This window comes from Melanerpes formicivorus, unplaced genomic scaffold (genome assembly GCF_026170545.1).
Source record: "Melanerpes formicivorus ecotype bairdi unplaced genomic scaffold, bMelFor1.0.p_v2 SCAF_2, whole genome shotgun sequence".
Taxonomy (NCBI): Eukaryota; Metazoa; Chordata; class Aves; order Piciformes; family Picidae; genus Melanerpes; species Melanerpes formicivorus.
Window position 1 is genome coordinate 4,688,639 of NW_027142354.1, and position 19,647 is coordinate 4,708,285.

The 19,647-nt window shown below is 45.5% G+C and overlaps 1 protein-coding gene across 4 annotated transcripts in view; it reads right to left on the reverse strand.

Moving 5' to 3' along the window:
* Positions 1 to 1,315: 1,315 nt before the first annotated feature.
* Positions 1,316 to 19,647, reverse strand: part of BACH2 (BTB domain and CNC homolog 2) — a 230,485-nt gene continuing 212,153 nt past the window's right edge. For all 4 annotated transcript variants that reach the window (XM_068149520.1, XM_068149545.1, XM_068149529.1 and 1 more), the window contains 2 exons: positions 11,171 to 11,377; positions 1,316 to 4,515 (listed from right to left, as the gene is read on the reverse strand). In XM_068149520.1, the coding sequence (XP_068005621.1) occupies positions 4,036 to 4,515; positions 11,171 to 11,377 (687 nt within the window). In that variant the 3' untranslated portion in view covers positions 1,316 to 4,035. The remainder of the gene's footprint in view (positions 4,516 to 11,170; positions 11,378 to 19,647) is intronic.

A 19,647-nucleotide genomic window follows, 5' to 3' on the forward strand; every position in this document is an offset into this window, starting at 1 on the left:
GGGATCTCCTGATAACACAGCCAACGTTTTTTGCTTTTGTTTTGCTTGTTTTCTGGTTGGTTTTCTCTCTAGTTTTTGTTTTGTTCACTACCTCTTTTTTTTGTTTTTGTTCCAGAATCAGCTTGCAATGAGCTTTAATTGTGTTCAAGGCACCCCCAGAGAACGCAGAGAAACAAACACATTTTATATTGTGTAGTACTCACCTGACAAAGCATAGCAAGCCTAAATGAAATGAGGTTTCCTGGCAATACAAGTACAGCAATGGCGAGGGAAAAGGAGGACTAGGTGCAGACTGGACAAAGCTTTAAGACTCACACCCTCAGTGGAGTGGTGCGGTGCCCGGCAGGAAGATGGCGTCTCAGCACGCCATTCCCGAGCGAGGCCCGGTGGCACCGATGCTGAATGTATCCTCTTTGACAACAGCAAAGAGATTCTTACGTTAAGATCATGGTGACCACTGGCCAAATGCTTCAAATTCATCAATACTGCTGTCTCTTGATTTTTATTCTCTTTATTTAAACGTTTCAGTTGGTATTCCTGCGGTCAGTTGTTTTGACCTCATGAGACAAGAACAACTGGGTGCGTCAACCGGTGTCCAGGTCTGAAACTAATTCTCCTAATGTCTCCCTTTAACGTTAGCCCAGTAACTGCTTTGAGAGCCACATGGTTCAGAATAGCAAACCAAAACCAAAACCAAAACAAAAAAAATCAGAAAAAAATCTCTTAAACCAAAATAGAAATAAAAAAACAACCACCACCAACTACCATCAAAAAAAGCCAAACCAACCCACTGAAAACCATGATACATGTAAATATAGGAAGCAATGACACAAAACCAGCCACTTCTAATGAGAAAGAATGAAATCAAACATCCAGAAAAGCTCAAGGGGGAGGGAAAAAGAGAGAGAGAGAGACACAAGAGAAAGGTCGAGGAAGAGACACTTCTTTGAGCAGTGGTTTTAAATATCAGTTCCCAAGGTAGAGGAAATCAAGAGACCCAGCACCAGTATGAAGCCAGGTCAAACCTAAGAGCTGCAGCGCAAATGGGTTGTGTGGGTGGGTTTTTAAAACCATTGGAATGAGGTCAAGAGTACCAGTTGCACATGAGTTGTTAGTAGAGTAAATCTTCATGTCAGGAAGCAAGTTAAAACTTGGTTTTATACTCATAAAACATTCTATCTATTCATATATATATATATATAGGAGGTCACTTAAAAAAAAAAAGGCAACAGAAAAAACATCTTTAAAATACTGCTGTCAGTTGACCCTTCCCTCCCACCTGCCCCCAGCCCCCACCCCAACCCCCCCCCCCCCAAGTAGCTATGACTCTATAATGTGATTCACATTTAGTTTTAAGTTCTAGCTTTCACCATGGTCTCATAGAAACAAAACTTCTCTGCGAAGCACGGAACTGCTTTGCAACGTCAACGAATTCAAAGGAGAACGAAAAAACAAACCATCCAATCACACAGACCCCCTCCCCTGCCAAAAATGCTCCTCAGTCTGTTACCTGCAAAACAAAGAAAAGATGGCTGGGAGGGGGCTCAGATCATTTTAGGTTACGCTCTTTTGAAAAAGAAAGGACGACTCCTCCCCCTTTGTCAACCTCGCGAACTAGGAGTTTATGGCATTTGCGTATTTCTGAACATTTAAAGGTAAGGATTTTGTACAGTAATGATTAATACTTCAACATAAATATTCTCCTACATTATATACTAGGGGTTTTCCTTTGTACATGCGGGGAAACAAAACGAGAGGGGAAAAAAAAAAGGGTATTTCCAACAAACATGGCACATGCTATATGCACTTCCTCCTCGGTAGCTTGGCTACAAGAGTTTGGGTGAAGAGGATTAAAAAGCAAGACTTTGTGGCGAGTGGGCGACAGTCCATGAGCACAGTCTGAGAGGATGGAAGAAGTGGAGAGAGGGAGCTGATTCCTCCTCCAGGGTCAAGATGCCGATCTACTTGAGTGCCTCAAAAAACCACCAAGCGCGCACCTCTAGTGTAAACGTTAGCGCAGAAGACCACATTATCACTTAGTGCTTCTGAGAAGCTGCTTCCCCACACTTGGTTTTGTTTCTGTTTATTTTTTTTTTAAGTAGGTGTGAACAGCTGGCTATATTTTTTTTATTATCCTTTTTTTTTGTTTTGTTTTGTTTTCTTTTCACCAAGAACAAACAATATCAGCCAGTAAAGCACATGACAGTTGTCATCGATAAAGCCACGCAACCTGGCACACGTAGGGCTAAGAACCACAAAATAAAAAACTCAGTACACTTAGAATAATAATAATAATAATAATTAATAATAATAATAATAATTAAAAAAGCATTAGGAGGATGTTTTTCTGTCTACACTGTACATACAGATGTTATGCTTGGAAAGCTGCTGTCTCACACAGTCATAACATGAGTCAACGTTGCTTAAGATACAAATCCAATACAGTTACAACTAAGCCAATTCACTGAGTAGCCTCCTTCAAGACAGCGCTCTTTCAGCTGCGGTTTGTGCTGAGAGGATCCTGGAACACAAGAATTTGATGGGTGTTGGCAGATGTATGTTTTGCTCTTAGAGGAACAGTGCTAACTTCTGTAAGGAAACCAAAGTCAACAACTAGGGGTCTGATCCTGCAACCCTGCCTACCCAGGCAGGATCGCTGACTCCACCAGGCCCCCTGCCTCTGCAACTTGAGTCTGGTGAGGAAAACAGGCAATGTCTGAGGACAGCTGAGGTGAGGCTCTGGGGAGTAGCCAGAGCAGCAGTTGCTTCCATGAGTAAAGGATGTAGAGTGGGGCTGGAGGAAAAGCCTGCCCCCTCCCCCCCAAAATGTACTGATGTGATCTCCATTTGCTTTACTTCGTGGAACGTATGATGAACCGATCCAGTTGTCAAATATTTTTTTCTCTAAAGAGTGAAAAATACTTTCCCCTATAAGAATCCAAAAGCATTCATTAACAGCACTTAAACTTGGTTTGTGAAACAGAAAGAAGTCTGAATATAAAAATAATTCAAGCAGATTCTCTTTACAAATTGTATAGTGAATTCAGTATTTGGCAAGACCGTGGGTTTTATTTTTGTTTACTACATAATGAGCTCCTGAGTGTTTGCCTATTAGCTAAAACTTCTCTATTTCCTTTCAGCCATAAAGCAAAGAAAACCATATACTCAAGTTACACTGAAGTCACGACTTCATTTATGAAAAGAGGTTTGACCAGAAACTCAGTGCAAGTGGCAAAGTTGACCATTACTGTACAGTATCTGCGAGGAAATAAAATAACTCCACGATTGCTCAAGTGGCACAAAATGGCGGTGCCAGAAAATCGTCTGTCCTAAAACCTCAAATAAGTTTCCAACATTAATGTTCTATAAATAAGTACAAATCGAATGATATTGCTGAACTGTGAACCAAGGGGGGGGTGGGGTGGAAAAAAAAAGGGGTGTGTGTGTGTGTGGGGGGAAATTATAGTGTAACAAGTTACCAAACTAGTTCTAGCATCAAAGACAAAAAGGAATGTTGGAACTTGTTTTATACAATAGAAATGAAAGCTTCCAGTTTGTAGGATGAGAAAAAATTGAGGCATGCAGGGACTTTTGCATATGGATATATATATATTTTATATATATATTATATATAATATGTACAGTTTAGCTATAAAACTTTGATGTGTAAAGAAGCTGTCTTCAATGAAAAATTGAACATTCAGAGGAAATTCCTGAGTTAGGGTTTTGTGACATGGGCCACTGAGAAAAAAGCTGCGGTTGGGTCCTCAGAGGTGTTATGTCCATCCCTGTTAAGATTGAAATCAACATACAAAAACAGACAGTGTTGCCACTGCTTCATTCCCTGCCTGAGCAAGGGATAGCACCATTGTGAAGAGAACTCCTGCTTGTAGAGAGGAGGGAATACTTAAAAACAGTATTGCTGCTAAGACCACTGTAGTGTGCACCAAATACGTTCTTCTAGACAACAAATGAACACTGCCACTGGCTGACTGAAGAACACCTGACCAGGTGTAACGTTAAGGTTACAAGTCACTAGGTGTAATCTTTCCTAGGTTGTTCATCTGTTGTACATTTATCAGTCATTTCCTGACAGAAGTCTACTGTGACCGTTTGGCTGCTCTGCTCTGGTGGAAGCTCTCTCTCAGGGTAAGTACCTGTGTCAGCTCCTTCCAGCCCCCCGCCGGCCGAACAATTTTCCGCGATGTTGTTGGGCAGCCAGGGCGCTCCCAGCTGCACCGAGCCTTGCTCCGAGCAGCACTGCATGCTCTCCCCGATGCACTGGGAGGTCACCAGGCTCTGCTCCACGCCAGCTGGGGAGGGGCTGATGGTGGTGGCTGGCTGTAGATCCATGGGTCTGAGAACGGGGCAGTATCGGTGGAGAGCTTGGATCTGTTCTGGGCTCTGCATGTCTCTGCACACTTCTTGGGAAAGACATGAGAAGTTGTCTAACAATTCTCCCATGCTTGCTTTCAGCTGATTCCTTTCTGAGAGCAATTTCTCTTTCTCACACACCTGAAAAAGAAAGAAGGCATCTTAGGTTAAGAAAGGGCCATCCACTGTCTGCACACTCAGGCCATGGATGCAGCGGTACCCAAGATGAGCACCAACATGTCACAGTGATTTTTAATGAGGCAGAGGAAACACCACAAAGACATCAGCTATCTGACCACTGTGAGAAACATTTTGATGGAGAAAAGCCATTACTCATCTAAACAGCAAGAAAGTAGGGTTCAGTTCTTGAAGTGAGGATAAGTTTCAGAGAAGCTCAGGTCACCCTCTAGCTGCTGGGTCTGTTAGTCAGGCTGGGTGCACTTGGTTTGGCCCTTGTGCCAGCTGAACTCCTGTTACCACTGAGAGATGTGTTATTCAGATGAGAGGATCTGAATGCATGCTCCCCTTCTTATGTCTGGTGCTTAATGGTTTCGATTTGACCTAATCAAGATATTTTTATGGAGATGCATGTGAAAACTCTGAAGGCTGCTGGGCTTCTTAACACTCAGCCAGTTCCCCCATTGTTCTGCTCAGGCTCTATTCCTTGTGCTCCCAAATGTCCTCCACTACCAACATCTAGCTCAAATGTTTTCAGAGTTTCACTGCATCAACATGCTGGTCTAGGAGGAGAACAGGTGAGAGGCAGGACAATACCTGTGAGGAGGAAGAGTGAAACAGTCTTGTGCAGGACTCAGAAACTGTGAAAAGGAGCTCAGGTTGTTCTGCATCCACATAACACTGGTAAGGACCCCAGCCCTAGCTAGTGCAGGGTGCTGTGTGACAGGCTTCAGGGAGAGTCACAGAATCACAGAATTGCAGAGACCTCTGGGGATCACCTAGTCCAACCCCAATGCTAAAGCAGGTTCACCTAGAGCAGGTTGCACAGGAACACATCCAGGTCAGTTTTGAATCTCTTCAGAGAAGGAGACTCCACAACCTCTTAGCAGCCTGTTCCAGTCCCCTGTTACCCTCAAAGTAAATAAGTCTTTCCTTATGTTTAGATGGAACTTGTGTTTCAGCTTGTGCCTACTGCCCTTTGTCCTACCACTGGGCACTACTGAAAAGAGTCTGGCTCCATCCTCTTGACATGGTCTAGTCATGGGGTCTGTGTTGATAGGTTGGACTCGATGATCCTCGAGGTCCTTTCCAACCTAAGCGATACTGTGATACTGTGATATGCCCTTTATTTATAAGCACTAGTAAGATTCCCATGTCTCCTCCAGCCAGCTGGTGACCTCATATAGCCAGCAGGGGCCCCTGTGGGAATAAGTGCTGCCCTCCCTGTGCTCAGGAGGGAGATAGGGGCATGTTAGGCACAAAGCCAGACTCAGCCTGGGGTTAAACCTCCAAAGAATGGTGTTGACTCAGTGTGGATTGATTAGGATGGTCCTGCTGCACCACTTTCATTCCAGGAAGGTGGGCATACAGCTCAAGGGAGTAGAAAAGATTTTGTGGAGTACCAGAGCTATTTACAGAGCTGAGCTGGCCCTGAAAGCAACACAGCCCTGTATCTCACCTAGTAACACTGCTAAACCCAAGCTGCCTCAGCAGCTGAGGTGTGAAAACTCCACAACTCAGATAATACAACTATGGGTGGCTGTTGACAGCTGATAGTATTGCCCTGGGTTGGAAGTCTGCACTGGAAGCATGCAGCTGTATGAACAAGAAAGAGAGCAGTGCACATGAAAAGAACCAACTGCTAAAATATTGATAAATCTATCAAGAAAACATAAAAATAATAAAAAAATAAACAGATGCTCAAGTACATCTTGAGATAATGAATTATGGAAGAGAATATGCTGGGAGTTTGCAGAGGGAAAAAAAAGACATGTGAGTGGGTTGATAGATGAGTGAGGGAAAGCAAGCAAAATAAACCAGCTACCTATCAAACTCAGAGGATACCACCATTTCAGTCACTGTCTGCTGTGAAACCATCTGTGTCAAGAAGATGAGTGGCTTAGAGGAAGCAAGTGGAGGGGGAAAGGCCCAGGAGTGAAAAACTCTTAAAGCAAAGTACCATCACATAATTCAGGACACTGGAAATTACTGGTAGCAAAGTGGACAGAATATAACAAAGGAATTTCCAATGATCAGGTATTAAACAAGTAGAGTTTCACTGCTGGCTCTCCTAAGAGTAAAAGTAAGATGTTGGAAGTAGACTCTGCTTGGACAGCATATGTGTGGGGGAAGGGAAAGAGTGCTTGAAAGGCAAAGTGGGAATTTCCTGAATTTAATTTTGCAGCTTTAGACTCTTGCACACCTTGTCCTATTTCAAAATGATGCACCAGATTCCAAAGAATCACATCATTACAGAATGGTTTAGGTTGGAACAGACCTCTAGGATCAAGTCCAACCAATAATGCAACGCTTTCAAGTCCATCTCTAAACCAGGTCATTAAATCACATCTACATGTCTTTTAAATGCCTCCAGTGATGGTGACTCAGCCCCTTCCATGGGCACTGTTTCAATGCTTAATAATCCTTTTGGTGAAAGAATGCTTTCTAAAATCCAGTCTGAACTTTCCCTGGAGCAATCCAAGGCCATTTCCTCCAGTCCTATTGCTTGTTACTTGGCAGAAGAGAATGATCCCCAGCTCATTACAACTTCCTTTCAGGTAGTTGTAGAGTGTGATAAGGTCTCCCCTCAACCTCCTTTTCTCCAGGCTAAACAACCCCAGTTCCCTCAGCCACTCTTCACAAGACTTGTGTTCTAGACCCTTAACCAGCTTTGTTCTTCTCTGGACCCATACCAGCACCTCAATGTCCTTCATGTAGTGAGGGACTCAAAAGTGAATGCTGTGCTCAAGGTGTTGCCTCACTAGTGCTGAGTACAGGGGGGACAACCACTTCCCTAATCTTGCTGGCCACACTATTTATGATACAGGCCAGGATGCTGTTGGACTTCTTGGTCACTTGAGCACACTCCTGACTCATGACTTCAGACAGCTGTCAACCAACACCCTGCCCAGGTCCTTTTCCACCAGGCAGGATTACAGCCACCCTTCACAAGCCTTGGATAGCGTTGTTGTGACCCAAGTGCAGGACCCAGCATTTGGCCTGGTGAACCCCAAACAATTGGCCTTCAGCCCATTGAATCAGCCTGTCCAGATCCCTCTGTAGAAACTCCCAGCCCTCAAGCAGATCAACATTCCTGCCCAGCTTGGTGTCATCTGCAAAATTCCTGAGGGTACACTCAATCCCCTCATCCAGATTGTTGATAAAGAGATGAAACACAACTGAAGAATTGTGCATCCCAAAGGGGTTTTGATTCCTGAAATTCATCAGGGATCACAGAATCACAGAATTGTCAGGGTTGGAAGGGACCTCAAGGATCATCTAGTTCCAATGCCCCCTGCCATAGGCAGGGACACCTCACACTACATCAGGTGGCTTAGAGCCACATCCAGCCTGGCCTTAAAAACCTCCAGGGATGGGGCTTCTACCACCTCCTTGGGCAACCTGTTCCAGTGTCTCACCACCCTCATGGGGAAGAACTTCTTGCTGACATCCAATTTGAATCTATCCACTTCTAATTTTGCTCCGTTCCCCCTAGTCCTATCACTACCTGACATCACCAGCTTTCCTGTTTGCCCCCTTCAAATACTGGAAAATCACAATAAGGTCTCCTTGGAGCCTTCTCTTCTCCAGACTGAACAGCCCCAGCTCTCTCAGTCTGTCTCCATAGGAGAGGTGCTCCAGCCCATGACGTTGCTCACATACCTTTCATTCATTTCTCTGAAATGTGTCTGTACTGGGGAGAGAAGGGGACTTCAGATGTTTATTTTGCCTGTACACAGTTGATTATGTTAGACAATAACACTCACATGACAGGACTGTGTAAAGCCCATGAACCCAAGTGAATGCTGCAAGTACCCTTGCTGCTAGTCCAGCCCTTAAGAGTGCTGCCCCAGGCTCTGAAGAATGAGAGGCATAGTATCATAGTATCAGTCAGGGTTGGAAGGGACCACAAGGATCATCTAGTTCCAACCCCCCTGCCATGGCCAGGGACACCCCACACTACATCAGGCTGGACAGAGCCTCATCCAGCCTGGGCTTAAACACCTCCAGGGACGGGGCCTCAACCACCTCCCTGGACAACCCATTCCAGGGCTTCACCACTCTCATGGTGAAGAACCTCCTCCTCACATCCAGCCTGAATCTCTCCACCTCCAGCTTCATTCCATTCCCCCTAGTCCTATCACTACCTGAGATCCTGAGAAGTCCCTCCCCAGCCTTCCTGTAGGCCCCCTTCAGATACTGGAAGGCCACAATTAGGTCACCTGGGAGCCTTCTCTTCTCCAGACTGAACAGCCCCAACTCCTTCAGTCTGTCATGTACTCCTCCCCATCATCAAGTCAGTGTAGAAGGAAGGGAACAGCATGTGTAGTCAAGACTGGACCAGCTCCTCCTGACAACCTGGATAAGGAGCTGCTCTTTCACCCTGCAGATCCTTTGACTCACCCTGCAGACACCATGGATTATGCTCACTGCTGGAAGCAGTTGCTCACTATTTTGTTTATCTTTAATATTTTGTTTGTTTTGCATCAGTGGAGCACTACTCTGAACAATGTTTTGATTTTAAGTTCTCTTTTTTCCTCCTCGGGCTTTGGCAGCAAGGCATCTGAAAGTTTCACAAGCCCTGATAATTTAAGCCTCCCAACCAGCTTGTGGGGTCAGCATCACCTCCTTGTTACAGACGGGAAGCAGACAGGCACAGGCAGTGAGTAACCCAGAGTCATGTGGCTTTCTGCCATTTGTGAGGTGATGGCAACTCAAGTTTCTTCCAACAGATCCCTGCTTCTTTCACACTGTGTTTGCTCAGGCACAGAGAAGGAAGCACAATGAAGCCTACACTAAAGGCTGCTTTCAACATGCAACCTGCTATGCCAAGAACACGAAGTGCCTCTCTTCCCAGACCCCCCAAGTTCGACCTACAAGCATGTTTTATATGTGCACATAGACATTTAAATCAAAGGCTGCAAATCACCTTTAATGGCAATGGAAGTTGGGTACACAGAGATCTCAGTAAGGAGAAATCAACTTCAGCTAAGTTTGTTTCACAGAATAGAATAGAATAGAATAGAATAGAATAGAATAGAATAGAATAGAATAGAATAAACCAGGTTGGAATAGACCTTCAAGATCATCGTGTCCAACCTATCACCCAACACCACCTAATCAACTAAACCATGGCACCAAGCACCCCATCAAGTCTCCTCCTGAACACCTCCAATGATGGTGACTCCACCACCTCCCTGGGCAGCCCATTCCAATGGGCAATCATTCTCTCTGTGTAGAACTTCTTCCTAACATCCAGCCTAAACCTCCTCTGGCACAGCCTGAGACTGTGTCCTCTTGTTCTAGTGCTGGTTGCCTGGAACAAGAGGACACAGTCTCAGGCTGCACCAGGGGAGGTTTAGGCTGGATGTTAGGAAGATAAGGTGCCTATAGCTAAGAAACCTACATCTGATACGGCTCACCAGGTGATCTTGTTTAGCAATGGAGAGGAACAGGCACTTCTGGGCTGTCTGTCACCTCTCCTGCTTCAGGATGAGACAAGTAAGACTCGACAAGTATCTACTGCTCTTCATTGGCTATAAAGGAAACCAGGACAGCTATCTCCCATACAGGTGTCTACATTATAGACATCTGTGTTTAGCTACTCCAACCACACTTGAGGTGTCCATATCATGAATGAAAGCAAGAGGAATTTCCTGAGCAAACATTTAGCCCCACTCCAGTTACATCACTTACTCAGGTTAAAATGCCTACTGTCCACTGACACCTTGGCACACAGGAGACCCATCCTCTGGCCAGTGAGCAGGGTGTGATTTGCTTTCCTTTCTGCAGCAGATAACTGCTAGAGACACATCTCAAGGAGGGCTGGGGCAAACCAACAGCTACTACCTGAATCCAGTGCATGGGATGTGAAGGCCAGTGCACTGTGGAGTAGGAACAGAACTTCTGTATTAGATGGTCATAGAGGGAGCGTTGAGCCTTTGGCACAGCAGGAGCATTAGAGGGAAGAAGACAGCAGAAGCAAGAAGGAACATATCCTTGCCATCTCATTGACCTAACAAAGGGTTATTCAGCTGTTTGGATGTTCACATTCCTGGTCTTTCCTTCCATGAAAGAACTGAAGAAAAGGCACAGCAAACTGAAACATCCTGAGAATGCTGAGCTGCCTTCTAGCACACCAAAGAGAAAGAAAATCTCCATGCAGAGATGTAAGCTTGGATTAGACAGCCTCTATGATTCTGTGATTCTGTGAAGTTCTCTTCATACCCATGTCTTTTGATCACTCCCTGAATCCCTACCAACAGGTCGTTATGGTAGTTAGGCATGGAAATGGGTCTTGGAGGAGGAAATGTCTTTGTGAATGCAGTGAAAATAGTGGGGTAAGTTAAACTGCAAGAAGGGAACCTGTGATACAGGCATCCCTATTCTTCCAACTCAATCAACAATCTCCTCTTGAGAACTCAAAGAGATATCTAGGCCTCACCCATGGGAATTTTGTGTTTTCCACACACATTACACACACACAATCTTTTTTTTAGTGTCACATTTTCATACTGGTGGCTTTGCTTACTTCTATGCAAAGTGACTGAGCCCAATGAGCTCTGGACAGGAGCATCTGTGGGTGCCCTGCACACTGTGCCAAGAGCAGACAACTCACCAACTTGCGGATTTCACATTCTAGGTTCTGAATGCAGTCCAGTTTCCTCTTGCGGCAGCGCTGAGCTGCAATTCGGTTCTTGCTGCGCCGGCGGACATCGTGGATGAACTCGAGCTGCTCTGAGGTTAGCTTGTGCATCTTAATCATCATCTGGAAATCATTCCTTGGAAGATCTGTGATTTGATCAACAGGAAAAGGAAGTTTCACCTAAAACAAACAAACAAAAGAGCAGAGAGTCATATTTCACATCCTGGGCTGCATCAAGAGAAGTGGGGCCAGCAGGTCAAGGGAGGTGATTCTCCTCCTCTACTCAGCTCTGGTGAGACCCCACCGGGAGTACTGTTTCCAGTTCTGGAACCCTGTTACAAGAAGGACATGGACATCCTGGAATAGGTCCAGAGAAGGGCCATGAGGATGAGCAGAGGGCTGGAGCACCTCTCCTATGAGAACAGACTGAAGGAGTTAGGGCTGTTCAGTCTGCAGAAGGGAAGTCTCTGAGGAGACCTTGTTGTGGCTTTCCTGTATTGTAAGGGAGCCTGCTGGTGATGTCAGGTAGTGATAGGACTAGGGGGAGTGGAACAAAAATAGAAATGGGTAGATTCAGATTGGATGTTAGGAAGAAGTTGTTCACCATGAGGATGGTGAGACACTGGAACAGGTTGCCCTGGGAGGTGGTAGAAGCCTCATCCCTGGAGGTTTTTGAGGCCAGGCTGGATGTGGCTGTGAGCAAGCTGATCTAGTGTGAGGTGTCCCTGCCCATGGCAGAGGGGTTGGAACTAGATGATCCTTGAGGTCCCTTCCAACCCTAACAATTCTATGATTCTATGATTTTGCTTGTTGAATGCAAGCTGAACAACAGCGAATGGGAGGACAATTACCAACACAGCTGCCCACTCAGTTTTACATTGAGCAAGTTTTTAACGCTCCTGTGTGGCACACTGTGGAGATCCAGCTTGAAAGGATCAGATTATAATTGTACCGAAATCAGCAATATAGATGAATCCCAGGTAAAAGTTGCCTCTTTCTAAAAAGCTCTAATAACAAATCTCCTTGCATAAAAAGAAAGCTCTATCAACTTTCCTTTTGGGAACAGCGCAGGACCTCACTGCCATTAATTTCAAACTAGTTTCAAGGAGCAGGCCACTACCGCAGCAGGAAATCTTTCTGCATGGCCTGCAAGACTGAAAGCTTGATTAGGTGTGAGGATAAAAATGCAACCTGACCCCTCAAATGGGATTGAAAATACCCTATTGTAATCAGGAAAGATTGCCTAATCAGCATTTCAGCGGAGCAGTACACCATGTAACGAAGGGTCAGAGGAGTGTGACACAACATATCCTGATACCTGATAAAGGAGACACATTTTGAACTAAGCTAGTATTTGCAGATATTATTTTTGTAGACTGAAGAGCACCCAAGTTATATTTATTGGAAAGCAACTCACAAAACAACAAACCCAAACTTGTCTAAAACTTCAGTAACTTGCTGTAATACATTTTTTTCCTTGAGCCACAAATTGCCATTCTGTTTTGACCATATGAAGGTAGCTCCAGGTTCTAACTTTGGGAATCCCAACCATCTCTCCAGCTCCTACTGATTATCACAGTATCACAGTATCACTAAGGTTGGAAGAGACCTCAAAGATCATCGAGTCCAACCTGTCACCACAGACCTCATGACTAGACCATGGCACCAAGTGCCACGTCCAATCCCCTCTTGAACACCTCCAGGGACGGCGACTCCACCACCTCCCTGGGCAGCACTGAAGCAGAGCAAAAGACAAGGCCCCTGAGAGCTTGGAGCAACAGACAAACACTGCCTCAAAACCTGGAGAACAGTGGGTATGCTCAAAGATTTCTGCTAGTTTTTTTCCCCCCCAAACCTAACAGCTTGCTCAAATCAAAGTCAACTCAAATCAAACTTTGCTTCACTTGTAGCTCGACACGGATAACAGAACTACCAAAAGAAGAATGTTTCCTGCTGGACTGCTGTGTTTGGTGGTCAAACCAGAACCAGCTGCAAAGCTGAAGGAGATGACATCTGAGTAGTAACTTGTTTAGTCTCTTCTCTTTTTTGAGTCATACCTACACTGCCCGAAAGGTGGCAGTAAATATTTACATTTTTGTCCCCGTGTGGTACAATCCGACCTCTCCAACAAGGAGAGCTGCTGTATGCAGGCTAACAATGAAGATACGACTTAAGCTGCTCCAGCCCAGCAAAAGATAGGGGTTGAAAACCTTCTTTTGGTATATAAAACGTGGTCATTTTCTTCAAACGGTGTACTTTAATTATTTGGAGATAATTACCGGTTAGAAGTGAGTTATTTTCATCAGAGAGTTGTGTTTGTTTATGCAGAACAGCTTGCTGAGGGCACATGTACCCAAAACCACAGTGGTGGCTTCTGGCAGTGACAATCACACAGCCTCCCAGGCACCCAGACCTGCCAATAACCAGCTCCTCACCTTGTATTTTCTTGTGCTATTCTAGCATTGCTCTGCACATCTCCAAGCCTGTGCCACATGAGATTCGGTGCAAAGACCTACCATACCCTTTCAGGCAGCTGTATGCCCTCCTGCCCCATGTCCTTGGCAGGTCAATTTAAACCAGAGAGAAACACCAAACACTGCCTCCATGCCCTGAAATTCCTGCTTGTCCACACAAAGGCTGACCTTAGGCACGGTGATGTTGACTTCCTTGTTTACAGACTGATAACTAATGACATGAAACCTGTGTGATTTCTCCTCACTAGCCTTTGGACGGTCAACATAAACTCAGTCAACTCTCACCTGCTTTTCTTTCAAGCTTCAATCAGGGTCTGAAAATGAAAACAGCCTGTGTTTTCCTCTCAAAGACACCACAGTTGAACTGCAAAACCAGTCCTTTCATGTTCCCAGTTTTTCCAAGGTGGAAAGTGATGTTAAGTTTATTTGTTCCTCCTTCTCCCTTTCAAAACATATTTACTTGGAAGGAGGAAATGTGCTTGCAGCTGGAATAGGAATGAAAGGGAAGCAACTTCAATCTGTCAGGTAGAAGGCACTGAAGGAGAATGAGAAGATGAGCAGATTCATAAAGAAAAGTAAGGGATTGAAAATAAAACCATCTACACAGCAGGCCAGAGGCTGCTATCAGTGAACCCAGCATAATCCCACTCCTGTCATAGGCAGCACTGTGCAGGATTAAAAATGTGAAAGGGAGAGTGGAAGTGAGTCAGACTCATTTCCTTCACCATTCACAGCGTTTTTATTGCCTATCTCACTCTCCACAATTAGCTGTCAACTGAAAAGAAGAAAGCAGCAAACCTTTGGCACAGACACAGTGAGTAACTGCACTGAGGTGGTGCTGCAGTGAGAGGCTAATGGTGTTTTACATCAGCACAGGGAAAGGCTCTCATCTGCTACTTATCACAACAGAGCAGCAAGTCACTTTGCAAGAGCTGACAACTGTGCATGGGTGGGATTCATCTGATCCACATAGAGCGATCTGAAATGATGGGTTGGGACTAGCTGGGATCCAGGTCCCTGCTGCTGTCATCAAGGACAGAGAGGCCTTCAGATGGCAATTCATCCTGCATAGCTCATCCTTCCTCCTAGCTGCAGAAGGACCAGAGATGAAACTTCAAAAAGATGCTGCACCTTACAGCATCTAAGGTAGGTGACAGAAATGTGAGATATCTTAGGTGTCTGAAAAAAGACAGTCTTTCCTAAGATGTGTAAGAAAAGCCCAACAAGTGTGCTTTCTTGTAAACTTTTCTTTGTAATAACCATGAATTTTATACAGCAAATGACTGTGTATTCCTTGGTTTGAACTACTTCAAATTGGAAATGTAAGCAGGATCCCTGCTCTTTACAGGAGTTACTCCAGCTAGAGCTAACCTCACAGGGCTTTAAAATCAGAATCACAAAATCAGCCAGGTTGGAGAAGACCTCTAAGAGCATCAAATCCAACTGATCACCCAACCGTAACTAATCAACTAGACCATGGCACTAAGTGCCTCATCCAGTCTTTTCTTAAACACCTCCAGGGATGTCCACCCCAGCACCTCCCTGGGCAGCTCATTCCAATGGCCAATTACTCTTTCTGGGAAGAACTTCTTGCTAAGATCAAGCCTAAACTTCCCCCTGTGCAGCTTGAGACTGTATCCTCTTGTTCTGTTGCTGGTTGCCTGGGAGAAGAGACCAAACCTCACCTGGCTACAACCTCCCTTCAGGTAGTTGTAGACAGCAATAAGGTCTCTCCTGAGCCTCCTCTTCTCCAGGCTAAGCAACCCCAGCTCCCTCAGCCTCTCCTCATCTTCCCTATCAGCAAAATTACTCTTTCCCTGCATTTTAACACCACCAGCAGAAGATCTGTTTCCACCACACAACAAATAAACAGGTACTTTCTGCCATGACTGCAACCTCTATTGCCCCTGACTCTGGCTGATGCTCCCCTGAGAGGACAGCCAGCTCACCCTGGAGACTAAGAAAACCTGTTTATGATTTTGTGTATGCTGTGTTAGCATTAGGATGACAGTGTAAATGTCATGGCTTTGAGTGGCTAAATAACAGCAGCAATCTAGGCAGCAAGGGACAGCTATTGACTCAGCACATGAAAGGCCCATATATAACCAATTAATTCCTTCAAGCTTCACTGGTCAGTGCCAGCTTGCATCATATGCTGGTTACTGCTGTGCTGCACATGTACTGTACTGGTTACTGCTGCTGCTGCTCTCTTCCCTTTTCTTTTCTTTGGGATATGGGAAAGGACCAAGGCCCTGTATTCACTCACATTAAGATTTAAACATCAAGTGTTTCCTTATCTAGTAAGCAACATTAGCTTTTTCATGCTTTTTCTTTTCATATCTTCCTTGGAAGATCTTATTGCAGCCTTTCAACAACTAGGGGGTCTTGTAAGAAAGACAGGGACAATCTTTTTAGCAGGGAATGTTGAGGTATCACAGTATCACAGTATCATAGTATAACTAAGGTTGGAAATGACCTCGAGGATCATTGAGTCCAACCTATCAACACAGACCTCATGACTAGATCATGGCACCAAGTGCCACGTCCAATCTCCTCTTGAACACCTCCAGGGACGGTGACTCCACCACCTCCCTGGGCAGCACATTCCAATGACGAACGACTCGATGAAGAACTTTCTCCTCACCTCAAGTCTAAACCTCCCCTGGCGCAACTTGAGACTGTGTCCCCTTGTTCTGGTGCTGGTTGCCTGGGAGAAGAGACCAACCCCTTCCCGGCTACAACCACCTTTCAGGTAGTTGTAGAGGGCAATGAGGTCACCCCTGAGCCTCCTCTTCTCCAGGCTAAACAATCCCAGCTCCCTCAGCCTCTCCTCACAGGGCTTGTGCTCAAGGCCTCTCCCCAGCCTTGTTGCCCTTCTCTGGACACATTCAAGTGTTTTGATGTCCTTCTTAAACTGAGGGGCCCAGAACTGGAACAGAGTCACCTCGTGGGACACAAGGGGAAAGGATTTTCAGCTAAAAGAGGATAGATTTAGACTAGATATAAGCATGACATTTTTTACTGTGAAGGTGGTGGAACACTGGCACAGGGTACCCACAGAGGTGGCAGAAGCCCCATTCCTGGGAACATTCAAGGTCAGGTTGGATGGGGCTCTGAGCACCCTGGTCTAGTTAAAGATGTCACTGCTCACTACAGAGGGGTTGGATTAGATAATCTTTAAAGGTGCCTTCCAACCCAAAGCATTCAGTAACCTATGACTTCTTGAGCTGCCAAGTGCTAGAAAAGACAACAAACTTCCCAAGCCTGCCTTAACAGCACAGTAGCTAGAGGATTTAAAGACTTCCACAAGAAAAGGTTATCATGAGTTGTGCATGGGAGGGTGATGGTATTCAAGGTACCAGCTTGACCTTCATTAAATGGTTCAAAATCTCGCTCCAGAGTTACAAGAAACAAACTGTTGCCTTAATGCCTAGAAATTAAAAGCCCTTGAAAGCTCTCAGGTCCCATCCAAGCAATGCAGCACAAGGGCTGAATCACATCATTATTTATTATTTTGTTTTTAATGTAGAAAGAGGTAATTTGCTTCCTGCAGAAGAGATCAATACATTTATGCTGTTCTTCCTAGTATCTTCCTTTGCATGCAATTCTGTCTTCCATGAATGCTGAGGAAGAAATACAACCCAGGACAGGAATTAAGGTGTGTCCACCTGTGTTAGGGTCTCAATTGCCTACACAGTATCTCAGGCACCACTTGTGGTCCTACAGAATAGGGACCGACCTGATTTCACTTGGCCAGAGGCTATCTAAGAATGGCTATCTAAGAATGGCTATCTAAGAAAGGCTGTCTAAGGGCTATAGGGAGAATGGGCTACACTTTCTATAAGAGAAAGTGTATCTTCAGGGAGAAACTTAGAGGAGCCAAAGCCCAAACAGAATTTAATCAGGCTTCAGCTGTTAAAAGACAATGGAAAATGTTGCTACAAATATATTAGCAAGAAAAGGAGGATTAAGGGGAATCTTCATCCTTTATTGGATGGATACAGTGGGGGAAAAATAACCACCAAGGATGAGGAAAAGGCTGAGGTCCTGAATGGTTTCTTTGCCCCAGACTTTAGTAGTAGGACCAGTTGTTTTCTCAGCACTCAGCCCTCCGAGCTGGAAGACAGGGAACAGAATGAAACCTCCACAATCTAAGAGAGAACAGTTAGTGACCTGCTGCACCACTTAGACACACACAAGTCTATGGGGCTGGGTGGGATCTACTACACGGTACTGTGGGAGGTGGCAGAAGTGCCACTTACCACTTACCAGCAGTCTTGGCTAACTGCGGAGGTCCCTGTAGACTGGAGGTCATCAAATGTGACACCCATCTACAGGAAGGGACAAAAGGAGGATAGGGGCAACTGTGGACTGTCAGACTGACCTTCATGCCAGGGAAGAGCAAACCATCTTGAGTGACACCATATGGCATGTACAGGACAGGAAAGTGATCAGGCCCAGGCAGCATGGGTTTATGGAAGGTGGGTGCAGCTTGGCTAATATGATCTCCTTCTATGAAAAGCTGATCCACTTAGTGGATGAGGGAAACATTCTGGCTGTTGTCTACCTAGAGACTACTAAAAGCTTTGAAACTCTTTCCTGCAGCATTCTCCTGGCTGTTCATGGCTTGAGTGGGTGTACCCTTCACTGGGTTAAAAACTGGCTGGATGGCAAAGGGTGGTGGTGAATGGAGTTAAACCCAGTTGGTGATCAGTCACAAGTGGTGTTCTCCAGGGCTCTGTATTTGTCCCAGTTGTGTTTCATTTCTTTATCAATGGTGTGGATGAGAGGATTGAGTGCACCCTCAGGAATTTTCCAGATGAAATCAAGTTGGGCAGCAAAGTTGACCTGCTTGAGGGTAGGAAGGCTCTACAGGCTGGATTGATGGGCTGAGGCCAGTTGTTTGGGGCTCACCAGGCCAAATACTGAGTTCTGCACTTGGGTCACAACAACTCCATGCAAGGCCATAGCCTTGGGAAGAGTGGCTGGAAACATGCCTGGTGGAAAAAGACCTGGGTGGGTTGGTCAATGGATGTTTGGATATGAGCCAGCAGTGTGCTCAGGCAGCCAAGAAGGCCTGTTGCATCCTGGGCTGGATCAGGAATGGGGGGACCAGCAAGGTTAGAGAAGTGATTGACCCTTTGTACTCAGCAGTGGTGAGGCCACACCTTGAATACTGTGCTCAGTTTTGGGTCTCTCACTACATGAAAGATACTTAGGTGCTGGAGCATGTCCAGAGGAGGGCAATGAAGCTGATAAAGGGTCTAGAGCAAAAGTCTTGAGATTCAGGGCTCAGGGAAGTGGGGTAGTTTAGCATGGAGAAAAGGAGGCCTTATTGCTCTCTACAACTATCTGAAAGAGGGCTGCAGTAAGCTGGGTGTTGGTCTGTTCTGAGCAGCAAGAGACAGGATGAAAGGAAATGGCCTCAAGTTGCATCAGGGGAGGTTTAGATTGAGTATCAGAAAAATTTTCTTAATTGAGAGCGCTATGAAGCATTGTAACAGGGAGGTGACTGAATCATCATCCCTGGAGGTATTCAAGGGTGATACAGCATCCAAGGATCCAAAGATGATATACCAGGATGATTAAGAGACTGGAGCATGTGCCCTATGAGGAGAGGCTGAGAGCCCTGGGGCTTTTCAGTCTGGAGAAGACTGAGAAGGGATTTAATAAATGTTTATAAATATCTGAGGGCTGGGTGTCAAGAGGGAGGGGACAGGCTCTGCTCACTTGCACCCTGTGGTAGGACAAGGGGCAATGGATAGAAACTACAGCACAGGAGTTTCCACCTCCACATGAGGAGGAACTTCTTCACTGTGAGGGTCACAGGGCACTGGAACAGGCTCCACAGAGAGGTTGTGGAGTCTCCTTCTGTGGAGAATTTCAAGACCCATCTGGATGTGTTCCTGTGCGACCTGTGCTAGATTCTATGCTCCTGCTCTGGCAGGGGGGTGGACTCGATGATCTGCAGAGGTC